Below are 13,027 nucleotides of genomic sequence, written 5' to 3'. Positions count from 1 at the left end.
GAAGCCGGTGGGACGAACGGTTCTCGAGATACGCGGATTACAAACAAACAAACAGACAGACAGACAGACAGACAGAGATTTGTCGCATTTATAGATAGATATATATTTTTTAATTAAGACCACCTGGACTTGACTGTAGAATTTAATTATTGAGGCCAAGTTAATCACAATAGATTAAATACAGTATATTGTTTCTTTTTGAAAGTTACTAACGGACAAACCGCATCTTTTATCATGACTGATGAGATCATTGTAAAGTTAGGCTTGTCATCTGGCAAATGTTGAAAGAAGATGAGTCATCCAAGATGGTGCTGAGGAATTTCAGTGGGTGAGTTTTCCATGTTGGTGTTGGCTCACCAAAACTATGGCATGAGTGATGACTAACTTTAAATTCTTATCTGCGTTTGGGCATTTTCTGCTTTACTCTTAAAGTGACACTAGTGGCGTTTCCATAAAGCCACTTTTTGCGCATTAACAGCTTAGTCGCAAAATATTTTTATGGAAACACTTCAAAATGCGAATAAACTTTCATTATCCGCAAAAAAGATTATCCGCTTGGAGGAGGAGGATTTTGAGGCTTAATCGAATAAACTAAATGCGCAAAAATGAATGGAAACGGGTCAGACAATACATTCGAATAAAGTATGACGTTCTAGGTCCATTTCCCCTGCCGCTTTGTCCATGGTATAGCGTTAGCCCACAAAACAAACCTGTTGTTTGTTACACACGGAGTGACACGGACCATGTGTAAATTCCTCCCGTTTTTACCTCAAGCCATCGGTGGCGAGCGAACCCTTCCTCATCACACGGTGTTGCGTGCCTGAAGTGCCCAATCTACAAGCTCACAGGCACAGCAGCTCGCATCCACGTCTCCGCGCCGCGTTGTGAGCTTCCAGATCGGCCACCTGACCTTCCAGAGGACGCTGAAACTTCCACTGTGCAGTGACGCGACCGCGGTTTTCCCGGTGAACCGGTAGCTTTATGTATTGAGAGGAACTCTTGCCAATTTCGTAAGAGACTCGTCGCCAATCGCAACAACTCTTGCGACGTCGCTAATTCGAATGACACCCGCAAATGGAAACATGCTAAATTCGCTTTGTCTTAATGCGTATTTATGATAATTCGCTTCCCTAATTCGATTAAGTTTATGGAAACGCCACTATTGGCTGCGTTTCCCAAAGCGCAGGTCGTACGAGGGCCTTCGCTCGGCTGCGGTCCTTACGATTAAGGCGTTTCTCAAACACGCTTGTAAGCGCCCCTCGCAAAACAGCCTTCGCACGCCAGTAGGCTGGCCAGAGCCTTGTATTAGAGAGTTCTGCCAACTCTGGCCCCATGTGAACGGAGAGGATGCAACTCTCTCCTTGAATGGCTCTGGGCTTCGATTGATAGGACGTCAGCAGCTGCGCTCCGAAATGAATTTCAGCGGCTTGTGTGATTGTATCGGGCCGGCCCATCAATAAAACATAACATACAACACTGAAAATTAACACACTTTTAGCGCTGTTGGTAGGCTAACTGACCACACAAACCCCTTGTTTTAATTTGAAACTACATGCAAAGCTGCAAAGTGCTGTTGCTTGTTGGTAGGCCTATAACTGACTGCACAAATTGACTTGACTGCCCGTCTTAAATATATATATTTTTTATTTTATAGGCTAGGCCTACAGTATTGTAGGCCTAGCAATCGCCAATCTCCGCCTAATCCAATGAAAGACCGCATCTTTAAAGGCTTATATCTCTTTTTTGTGTTTTAGGAAAGCGTCGCGAGGTTTATTTACGGCGAAATCGCCCAAAAATGATCTTTTAGATGACAAAATGGGAATAGCCATTCTGTTAGCATCTTCATCCGGGACATTTCCATGCCGTGCATGAACGTGAGGACGTCAGGTCCTGGAAGCTGAAGTCCTGGAAGCTAAAGCGCTCGCCTATGAGAGATGCGCTGGCATTCTTTGGCCCCTAGAGGGCGCTGGCGCTCAAAGAGTTAACTAAAGTATACACACATAATACATACACAACATATATACCATTTTCTGACAGTGGGCAAACTGCTAATGGCTACAAGTCCAAATTTGACTGGTATGGTCCTCTTAAGCGTGATTTCTGGATCTGAAAGTCACTGAAAATAATGTTCTAGAGTTATATACAGTACAGTCATGTCATGTACAACTCTCCACAATTTCCAACAAATCAATGATAGCTTTTTTACGTGAATGTAAAATAAGCGTTGTCTAAAGTGTCTAGGATACTTTCTCTCCCACGAGTGGAAGCAGGCTTTTACCTGTAATTCCCATTAATCCTTAAACCTTACATGGCCATGTTAGGTTTTATGATTGAGCTGTCATCAAAAGGATCTTCCCCACATATCACTTGTTCCACAATGAAGCTCTTCCTCACACCCTCTGTTTTCCATCTCATTAGTCTACACACCTTTCTTTTGACGCAGCTGCTGCCTCACCCAGCCTGTCAGCAGCAACTGTCCATCATGTACCTTAGTTTTCAGGCTATTAGTGTCACATCAATGACAACTTGCAGCCATGTGTGGTGTTAAAGCAAGCATTCTCTTTTTCATGGATTCCCAAAGATGGGCATGGTTTGAAAATGGGATAAAACACCCAAAAAGAAGAAAAAGATGCTACAGTACTTCAACCTGGGGTGAGGGATCTGTAACTAGGGTGTCAGTTTGTTTTGTATATTTTAAGAGTAAAACTTTGTATTCCATTCTGAAAATTAGGTAGAACTACAGTACACCAGCCTGTTCTGCCTGCAGTTGCCCTATGTAATCTCACACCTTTGAGTTGTAAAAAATGTTTTCTTGATTGAATTTAAGTTTTGGAATCAATTTTGTTTTATAGGCAAGCTGTGGCTCTGGCTTCGTTGTTTCACGTCTGCTTTAAACCTTAGACTGAAGGGGTGCCCGGTTGCCTAAAAATACCACAATTGTGATTTATGGCTTTTTGCACAATATAGCATGTGTGTCTGTGTTTGATTGGTGGCAGGGGGTTCCGCAGAAAAGCCACACAGAGCACAGGGGACAACCACTTCTAATTAGTGATATCCGGCTGCAATGGGAGCCAGATGTGTCGAGTGATGACAGGAAGTTAATGCACAGGGTTCTGGCCACACACTCCAGAGAAGCAGGGGTTAACAGCTTCAAATTGACAGTCTGTGGCATCCTTACGCCTTGCTTACTGACTTAGGACAATACCCCACCCGTTAGGCTACTGATGCCACTCACAACCATTAAAAGTCTTTAGGGCAGGCCAGTGTCAAATTGTTATCTGTCATTTGTCAAATCTTCTTTCTCCTCTCTTTTCAGGATTCCATTCAAGATTGGACAACCAAAGAAGCAGATAGTCTCTAAAACCGTAAGTCAACAGTCCTCTGTTCAGTGTTTACGCCTTTAACCTAATCTACATGGGTTAAACAATACCCTAGCTTTACCTGACAAACAATGTGCTTAGGAGTCTGACTCTGTAGTAGATCTTGTAGTTAGAGCTACATTAATATAGTAGCCTAAATCATCTCATCAGTGTGCCTCAGCTGAGAAACTTGTGGGGTGCCAATTTGTCCAAGCCATGCGAGGGGGCAGAGGTGGTTGCCTTGAAGTGCCAAGGAGTGGGTGTTAGCCTTACTGGACAAAACCACTTCCAGTGTAATGGGGTCTGTGGCCCAACAGACACTGTCAGACTGGCCTCCCAGCTTCCTGTGCTGTCCAGGGCTTTAACCATGGAGTGGGATAGAAGCAGCCCAATAGATGACCTGCTGGTGACAAACTGGCAGCTGCCTCCCTCGTTGATTTGGCCAATGTGTGTTTAAATCCAGAGGCCCACAGAACCACAAGACAGGCTACCTCTGTAACCTCTGTAACCAATGTTTGTTGGGTCTCAGACTGGGTTGGGGGGGCGCTGTCATTATCATGTTAACATATGTTGTGATTAACCACTAATTTAAGGGAAAGACAAAATGAACCCACATGTTAAATAATGTAACCAGTGAGAAGTTTGCATGATTTCTTTTTTCATTATTGGTAAAAATGTTCCCTATTTCTTTTCAGGTTGAAAGAGACTTTGAGCGTGAATATGACAAACTCCAAAAGTAAGTTAAATAATACAAATAATAACTTAAAATAAGGTCAGTGTTGCCTTTCTGGGGCGGCTGTGGCTCAGGAGGTGGAGCAGATTGACCAATGATCCGTGGGTTGGTGGTTCGAATCCCAGCTCCTCTTGTCCACATGTCGAAGTGTCCTTGGGCAAGACACTGAACCCCAAATTGCCTCCAGTGAGTCGGTCGGTGTCAGCTTGCCACCTTTGGTGTGTGAATGTGAGAATGTGTCAATGCTTTGAGCACTTGAAAAAGCGTTATAAAAATGCAATTCATTATTAATTATTATGGGCCTCCTGGCTCGGAGAGGCTTACTCACTTATAGTTTGACAGTTCAGTCTACTGTAAACTGGAGGATTCATGTTTCTCTTAAGGAGGAGAGAAATTGATGCTTGAATCCGAGTAGGTGTACCCCGCTCCTTTGAATCGTTATAAACAAGAGAAGCAGCTCTTGTTAGTCACTACATTTCTTTAAAATCTCAGTGGCAATGCCATCGATAGATAGATAGATAGATACCTTTATTATTCCAAGGGGGAAATCAGGTAGCCTCGCAACAGCCAGGGGAGAGTCTGGGAGTCCTCCATAGACAACGCATTACGCGATGACGTAGTTACTCACTTTGACTGACAGGTCCAGTCAGTAGCCACCAGCGCATCAAAACATCGTCGGCAGAACAGCAAATACGTCTTTTCCAGGCATAAATTCCAAAGGTGCAAACTGTTGTTCGTTTTTAAGTTATGAGATGCCGTTGATTTCAGATAAAACTTCGCTTAATGCAGCTTTTATTTGCGATTTGTGAACTCGCGTCGGACATGGGGTCCGCCATGTTTGTTTACAAAATGAGAGAGCTGTAGGAGCCGCTCGACCAATCAGGAGCGTTGTGAGGCGGGTCACTCCAAATGCAGCCATTTGATTGGAAATTAGAACGTAAGTTCTCATAAAGAGACTCGATGGGACACCAGACCGAGAAAGGAAGCACATTGGTGATGACGTAGCTCGGGATGGCCTGCGAGGCTAGAAATCAGGGGCCATCAGGGGCTTAATGTAGGGACGTGTACACAACATTTCTAAACATTTATTCTAATAAATGTATTCTAATAAATGAAAATGAATTAATGAATTAATTTATTGAAATGATTCTTTTGTAAAATATTAAGAGTATTCATGGGTTGCATTTGTAGTCCTACACCAGCCATTTTGAGGACCAACACAGGTGTGTGGTCCTCAAACATTGGTTCTATGCCAATCAGACACATTGAACACCTGTGTTGGTCCTCAATATGGCCGGTTTAGGACTACAAATGCAACCCATGAATATGAAAGCTATTTAAAATGTTGAATCTTACACACCTGCTCCCAAATAATTCATTGCATCATTCCAGTGCAGCGCAAAAGTTGGTCATATCAATTATGCTGTGACTCTAGCACAAGTCAGAGCCAGTCTGAAAGAAGCTGACCAGTGGCCTGTTTCACGAAAGCAGAATTAAATAAACCAGGATTTAAGCTAAATCCAGGTTTGACAAAGCCTGCTCCGTACAGCCTAGTTAATTTGCCAAGCCCGGCTGAGAAGAAGTGACATTGTCGAGCCAGGATGCACATTCACGTATTCCTTTAAAAGCCGATGAGGTCGATGGTAGATTCCTTGATCGTGACCAATCTTGGAACCAAAGGGCCAGAGAGGCGGTCTACGGCCAGATCAGGAAATGGAGAAATGTGCGTTTTCCTGCTAAATTTAACATGAGAGCCAATGCAGATCCAGTTTTTCATATCCGTTTTTTTAGCTGTTTCCGGTTAAAACAAGAAACGCTACTTTTTGAGTAGATAAACGGCAGCGTAATGTTGGATTGAATTAAATGCAATAAAAAATAAATGTCATATCTCGTCTTTTTAAAATGTCTCTTATCTCGTAGTAAATGAGTTAATAGTGTTTTATTAAGACATGATGGCAATATGGCTTTGTGAGACCTCACTGATTTCATTGCCTCGACTAATTTGATTAGTTTCATTTGTGAATCTGATTGGTAAAGAGTTTACTAGAATGCTTTAAATTGGCTCCTATTTACCGTTTGTGTGTGTGTGTTGAGAGAGAGATCTCTTAACGCAGTGGTTCTCAACCTGTGGGTCAGGACCCCCAGGGGGGGTCCCCAAATTATTTTGGGGGGTCCCCTTAATGTGCAACATTGTTTTCTCACTCAACAGTAAACAAACCAACATAAAGTTTACGTGTATAAAGGGTATCTACACATTTCTAAAGTGACAATTTAAGGACTTTAATACCTCTAAACATTGTCAAATATTAGAGGCAGAAATTGTGAAAATAGACGATCTACATGCTCACAATGCCTCGCGGCATGTAGATCTGCTATTTTCACAATAGTTATACAAAATGTAATGCCTCAACTCTTAGTGCTCGTCAGGGTGGGGGGGTTCCCAGTTAAAATAAGATTATTTGGGGGGTCGCGGCCTGAAAAAGAACCACTGGACTAACGGGCCGATCAGCAGTATATTTCCTTTGCACTCTGCCAGCAGGACAAGGACCTCAATTCTCAGATTTGTTTCAGTATGTTAAACACCACCCAACTCTGCATGCAACAGGTGTGTATGAGAGAGAGGGACGCTTCAGCTGATGTGAGAACAAACAACTAGCCTTATCATTGTACTCTACTCATAATAATTACTATGTGTCAGAACATGCATTCTGCTTGCTTGGTGAAGAGCAAGTCAAGCTTGACTTGTAGATTCGTGCATTCCTTTCCTTATACAATTCAGTGCTAGGGTTTCTAAAATATTGGTGGTATAGTCTGAGAATTACATTTGGACAGCCTTTTATATTTTAGTTGGCAGATTAAGAGATAATTTGACCTTAGGTCAAATACAATTACAAGCTTTTATAGACTCTTATATCTGAGAGTTAGAAGTGGAATGTTTTTTTGATGGAGACAAGTGTCAGCAGTAGCGCTTCTCGCCAAAGTCCAGGGGAGGGGAGAAAACATTTAAGAAAAGAAGTATCGAATCTCAACAATATCTGTTTTTTTTTTGTTTGTTTTTTTCAAACCGACAGTGTCTGTCTGTCTGTCTGTCTGTCTGTCTGTCTGTACCGTCGCTAGTAGGAAGTGACTATGCCAGCAGCCAGGCTGAGTTTGGGCAGAATTTTAGAACTCTAGTCCTTATTAGTCCATTTATATTTCAGATGTATTTATTATTTATAAACACTGAAAAGACTAGAAGCTGTGCTTTTCCGAGCACAGGTCTCCACCAGGTGAGGAATGTTTGTTTTGAGACATTTTAGTGCTAGGATAGTGATTCTGATACACATTTGAGATTGTCAAAGAATTACATTAGCATTAATCCACGTGTAAATTTGCCATAGTCACTTGCGATCATCTTCCTACACTGATGGAGAATGGCAGTGTTGCTCACACACATCACACATTATGTATTATCAAAAGACTTGACGTGTGTTTTTAAATGACCATGCCTCATAGTTCTGATCGAAGATACAATTTCAGATGTCTCAATCTGTATATGTGAAAGGCCAAAGTGTATCCTGAATCAGAAGCCAGGTAATTTAGTAAACTAGCCTTTCATGCCTTCAGATCCAGTCCTATATTGTGCTGATCAGAGCAATGGACATCGAGTTTTGGCCATTTGAAATGCTAGGTGGTGGTGCACCTGTGGCAGTGTAGCACTGTCACTTGTGGCTCCTGGTGTGGCTATTCTGATTGCAGACATCTGACCTGTGTTGGTGCGGATTGGAGAAAATGATCGCACATTTTTTAGGCAAAACGAACGTTATTTCACTCTGAAGGAGTCTAAACCTTAAAACAAACATACTCAAGCAACTCTGAAACAAAAACATTATAGTTGTCTCTTAAGTGACTAATGTGCCATCACTGTTTATACTCACAACAACACTTGGATAAGGTGCATCTGGGCCTTCCCCTTCTGTGTGGCTGAGGTTAAGGAGATTTCCTGAGGGCCTGGCAGGCTATGTGGGAGCACTGTTTTGCACACAGGTTTTGGTGAGTAGGAGGGCTCTTTATCAGAGAGGTGTGGCACCAATAGACCTTATAGATGAGTCAGGGACAGGCATGTACAGACATCTTAGTTCTCCACCCTGGAGATCCATATCAGACGTGTACTAGTGTAGTGCAGTGGTGCATCCAGTAGTTCTAATATTGTCATAATATTATGTTGTCTATCCTTGCATTGTGTCATGACTCATGGTAGTAGAAGTAGACACAGCTGGCCTAAATTGGCCAGTTCATTGCAGTTGATGAATTCTGAATTCCCCAGGCACATCATTACATGTTTTTTTCTTTTTTCTGTCAGAATCTGGAAACGTATATCCAGAGTGATCAGAGTGTTCTAAGAATGATGGCAGCAGAATGATATCATGTTTGTATAGCTTAATCTTCTAAATTAGCGTGAAAAGTATTTATTTGGCTCCCTTATGGGCAAGTAGTGAATCTACTGCTATTAGGTGTCCGAAGCGTTATATAATAATACCTATGATCTACATATAATCTTGAATCCAGTACATACAGTTGTACTGAATAAATACACAGTTACACTCGTGCTACAGCAAGTGATGTTGCAGACTCATTATTAGGGATGGAGCTCATGGAGGCACGGTGGCGCAGTGGTTAGTGCTTCGCCTCACAGCTAGAAGGTCCTGGGTTCGATTCCCGCCGGGGGATGCTGTGGGCGCTGGCGGCGTGTTCCTCCTCCGCGTCATCAGCGCCCACACCCTAGGTGGGGTTGGCGATAGGGCCTTTCTGTGTGGAGTTTGCATGTTCTCCCCGTGTCTCCTAGGGTTGATACCCTCACAAAAACATGCACGTAATCCTGGTCTCAATAATGCCTCCCCCTGGCCAGCCGGGGCGCCTGATGGAGGGGAAAGGAACTGGTTGGAATAACGTGTTCCTTCCACGCGCTAGGTCCAAACCAGGGAAATCTCCACTGTCAGGTGAAAAGAAGCAACTTGGACTCCTCATGCATAGAAGTAAGCATGAGGTCAGTCCGTTGTGGCGCGGCAGAGGGAGAGCAGAGCCCAGGATTACATAGGCAACTAGAAAAATATTGTTCCTTCGAAACAATTGTGGGCTCGCTTCAAGCCAGAAAACCATGGCTATAAAAGTACAAAATGTCAAGATCGCAGGCAGTGCTCTCTTTGACGTTACTGACGTCAAAGATTGGTCCATTTTGTTCCAAAAATGTGTTGTGCAAAAGTTGACCCGCTGGTGGCGCTATAACAGGCCAATGTAAGAAGGGTGGTATCTGTTCCTTGACCTATGTGCTTGCAAGATTTCACGCACATTGCAGGCTGTGTTCATGATTTGAGGTGTTTTTGGCCTTGGCCACTTTATCGCTGCTTGCAGCTATATTCATTATTATTATTTTTTTGTGTGTGTGCACTTCATAGGCATATTAGATAAAGGTCCTTAGATTGTGTGTAGAATGTTTCATGCAAATTGCAAAAAAAAATCCTAACGGGTTTAAGCGTTTCACAAACTGCTCAAAATGATATAGCGCCCCCCTTTGGCCAATTGGAGTAAGATTGGTTTTAGTGATATTTGGACTAACACTCTACATCTTTGCCAAATGCCATGAACATGTTACGTTGCATGTATGATTTAGAGGCAGAAGAATAATTTGCATAAAACTGCAATATATATTGAATTATTAAAAAAGCATGTTTCAATTTAAAAAAAAAAATCCGATCTGACAGATCTTTAGATATTGGTCCAAAGTTCATGTAAAAAAAGTTTTGTGGACGTGACGCGAAAATTCCAGAATAAAAGCGGGTTTAAGCGTTTTACAAACTGCTCAAAATGGCGGAAAATCTAAGGGCGGAGCTTACTTAACAAAGACACAGATGTCTTCCGCTTGAGTCAAAGCACGCGTGTAAGCAAGTTGCATGTCTTCAAACGAAACGAGGCATGACTTATGCCCGTTTAAAGTTTGAATTTTCAAATGCTTCGTATAGCGCCCCCCTTTGGTTGAATGGAATAAAATTGGTTTCAGTGATACTTTGACTAACCCTCTACATCTTTGCCAAATGCCATGAACGTGTAACTTTGCATGTATGATTTAGAGGCCGAAGAATAATTTGCATAAAACTGCAATATTGATTGAATTATTAAAAAATTATATTTCACTTTAAAAGAAATCCGCCGAGACTAGTTTGACCGTATCGGTCCAAAGTTCATGTGAAAAAAGTTTTGTGCACTTGACGCGAAAATCCCAGGAGGAGATAGATTTTTACTGTTTTTCATATAATTCCGAATTGTGGGAGACCTAAAGGTCAGAGGTCAAAAGTTAGAGGGTAAAAGTTGTTCGGCATGAGGAGACGCATACGTGTATACAGGTTTCATGGCTGTATGTATAACACAGCATGAGCTATACCTGTTCAAAGATCGCACTTTCGAAGGCTTCCTAAAGCGCCACCATTTGGCCGATTGCTGTATAAAATAATAGCACACTTTGCCACTGTAAGCTGAACACATTGATGTTTTTATTTTCATTTTCTGCCTGAGTATGTAGGAGTAGAAAGGAACCGAAGTTCCCGTCTACTGACTGCCTGCCTGTCAGTAGACGGGAAGATATTGTCACTAGAAAAATATTGTTCCTTCGAAACAATTGTGGGCTCGCTTCAAGCCAGAAAACAATGGCTATAAAAGTACAAAATGTCAAGATCGCAGGCAGTGCTCTCTTTGACGTTACTGACGTCAAAGAGTGGTCCATTTTGTTCCAAAAATGTGTTGTGCAAAAGTTGACCCGCTGGTGGCGCTATAACAGGCCAATGTAAGAAGGGTGGTATCTGTTCCTTGACCTATTGGGAATGTGCTTGCAAGATTTCACGCACATTGCAGGCTGTGTTCATGATTTGAGGTGTTTTTGGCTTTGGCCACTTTATCGCTGCTTGCAGCTATATTTATTATTATTATTATAATTTTTTTTGTGTGTGCACTTCATAGGCATATTAGATAAAGGTCCTTAGATTGTGTGTAGAATGTTTCATGCAAATTTCTAAAAAAAATCCTAACGGGTTTAAGCGTTTCACAAACTGCTCAAAATGATATAGCGCCCCCCTTTGGCCAATTGGAGTAAGATTGGTTTTAGTGATATTTGGACTAACACTCTACATCTTTGCCAAATGCCATGAACATGTTACTTTGCATGTATGATTTAGAGGCAGAAGAATAATTTGCATAAAACTGCAATATTCATTGAATTATTAAAAAAGCATGTTTCAATTTTTCTTTTAAATCCGATCTGACAGATCTTTAGATATTGGTCCAAAGTTCATGTAAAAAAAGTTTTGTGAACGTGACGCGAAAATTCCAGATTAAAAGCGGGTTTAAGCGTTTTACAAACTGCTCAAAATGGCGGAAAATCTAAGGGCGGAGCTTACTTAAAAAAGACACAGATGTCTTCTGCTTGAGTCAAAGCACGCGTGTAAGCAAGTTGCATGTCTTCAAACGAAACAAGGCATGACTTATGCCCGTTTAAAGTTTGAATTTTCAAACGCTTTGTATAGCGCCCCCCTTTGGCCGATTGGAATAAAATTGGTTTCAGTGATACTTTGACTAACCCTCTACATCTTTGCCAAATGCCATGAACGTGTAACTTTGCATGTATGATTTAGAGGCCGAAGAATAATTTGCATAAAACCGCAATATTGATTGAATTATTAAAAAATTATATTTCACTTTAAAAGAAATCCGCCGAGACTAGTTTGACCGTATTGGTCCAAAGTTCATGTGAAAAAAGTTTTGTGAGCATAACGCGAAAATCCCAGGAGGAGATAGATTTTTACTGTTTTTCATATAATTCCAAATTTTGGGGGATCTAAAGGTCAGAGGTGAAAAGTCAGAGCGTAAAAGTTGTTCGGCATGAGGAGACGCATACGTGTATACAGGTTTCATGGCTGTACGTATAACAGAGCATGAGCTCTACCTGTTCAAAGTTCGCACTTTCGAAGGCTTCCTACAGCGCCACCATTTGGCCGATTGCTGTATAAAATAATAGCACACTTCGCCACTGTAAGCTGAACACATTGATGTTTTTATTTTCATTTTCTCACTAAGTATGTAGGAGTAGAAAAGAACCGAAGTTTTGAGGAGAACTTGATATGACAATATCAAGTTCTCACTAGAAAAATATTGTTCCTTCGAAACAATTGTGGGCTCGCTTCAAGCCAGAAAACAATGGCTATAAAAGTACAAAATGTCAAGATCGCAGGCAGTGCTCTCTTTGACGTTACTGACGTCAAAGATTGGTCCATTTTTTTCCAAAAATGTATTGTGCAAAAGTTGACCCGCTGGTGGCGCTATAACAGGCCAATGTAAGAAGGGTGGTATCTGTTCCTTGACCTATTGGGAATGTGTTTGCAAGATTTCACGCACATTGCAGGCTGTGTTCATGATTTGAGGTGTTTTTGGCTTTGGCCACTTTATCGCTGCTTGCAGCTATATTCATTATTTTTTTTTGTGTGTGTGTGCACTTCATAGGCATATTAGATAAAGGTCCTTAGATTGTGTGTAGAATGTTTCATGCAAATTGCAAAAAAAAATCCTAACGGGTTTAAGCGTTTCACAAACTGCTCAAAATGATATAGCGCCCCCCTTTGGCCAATTGGGGTAAGATTGGTTTTAGTGATATTTGGACTAACACTCTACATCTTTGCCAAATGCCATGAACATGTTACTTTGCATGTATGATTTAGAGGCAGAAGAATAATTTGCATAAAACTGCAATATTCATTGAATTTATTTAAAAAAGCATGTTTCAATTTTAAAGAAATCCGATCTGACAGATCTTTAGATATCGGTCCAAAGTTCACGTAAAAAAAGTTTTGTGCACGTGGAGCGAAAATTCCAGAATAAAAGCGGGTTTACGCGTTTTACAAACTGCTCAAAA

At 41.5% G+C, this 13,027-nt stretch overlaps 1 protein-coding gene across 1 annotated transcript in view; it reads left to right on the top strand.

Annotated features, from left to right (window-relative positions):
- Positions 1-13,027, top strand: part of bin3 (bridging integrator 3) — a 49,995-nt gene that overhangs the window by 7,882 nt on the left and 29,086 nt on the right. Inside the window, exons 2-3 of the mRNA XM_080738144.1 lie at positions 3,317-3,365; positions 4,055-4,095. Coding sequence (XP_080594270.1) covers positions 3,317-3,365; positions 4,055-4,095 — 90 coding nt within the window. The remainder of the gene's footprint in view (positions 1-3,316; positions 3,366-4,054; positions 4,096-13,027) is intronic.

This window comes from Nannobrachium achirus (genome assembly GCF_963921795.1).
Source record: "Nannobrachium achirus genome assembly, chromosome: 12".
Taxonomy (NCBI): Eukaryota; Metazoa; Chordata; class Actinopteri; order Myctophiformes; family Myctophidae; genus Nannobrachium; species Nannobrachium achirus.
This window is presented reverse-complemented; position numbering and strand designations above follow the sequence as displayed.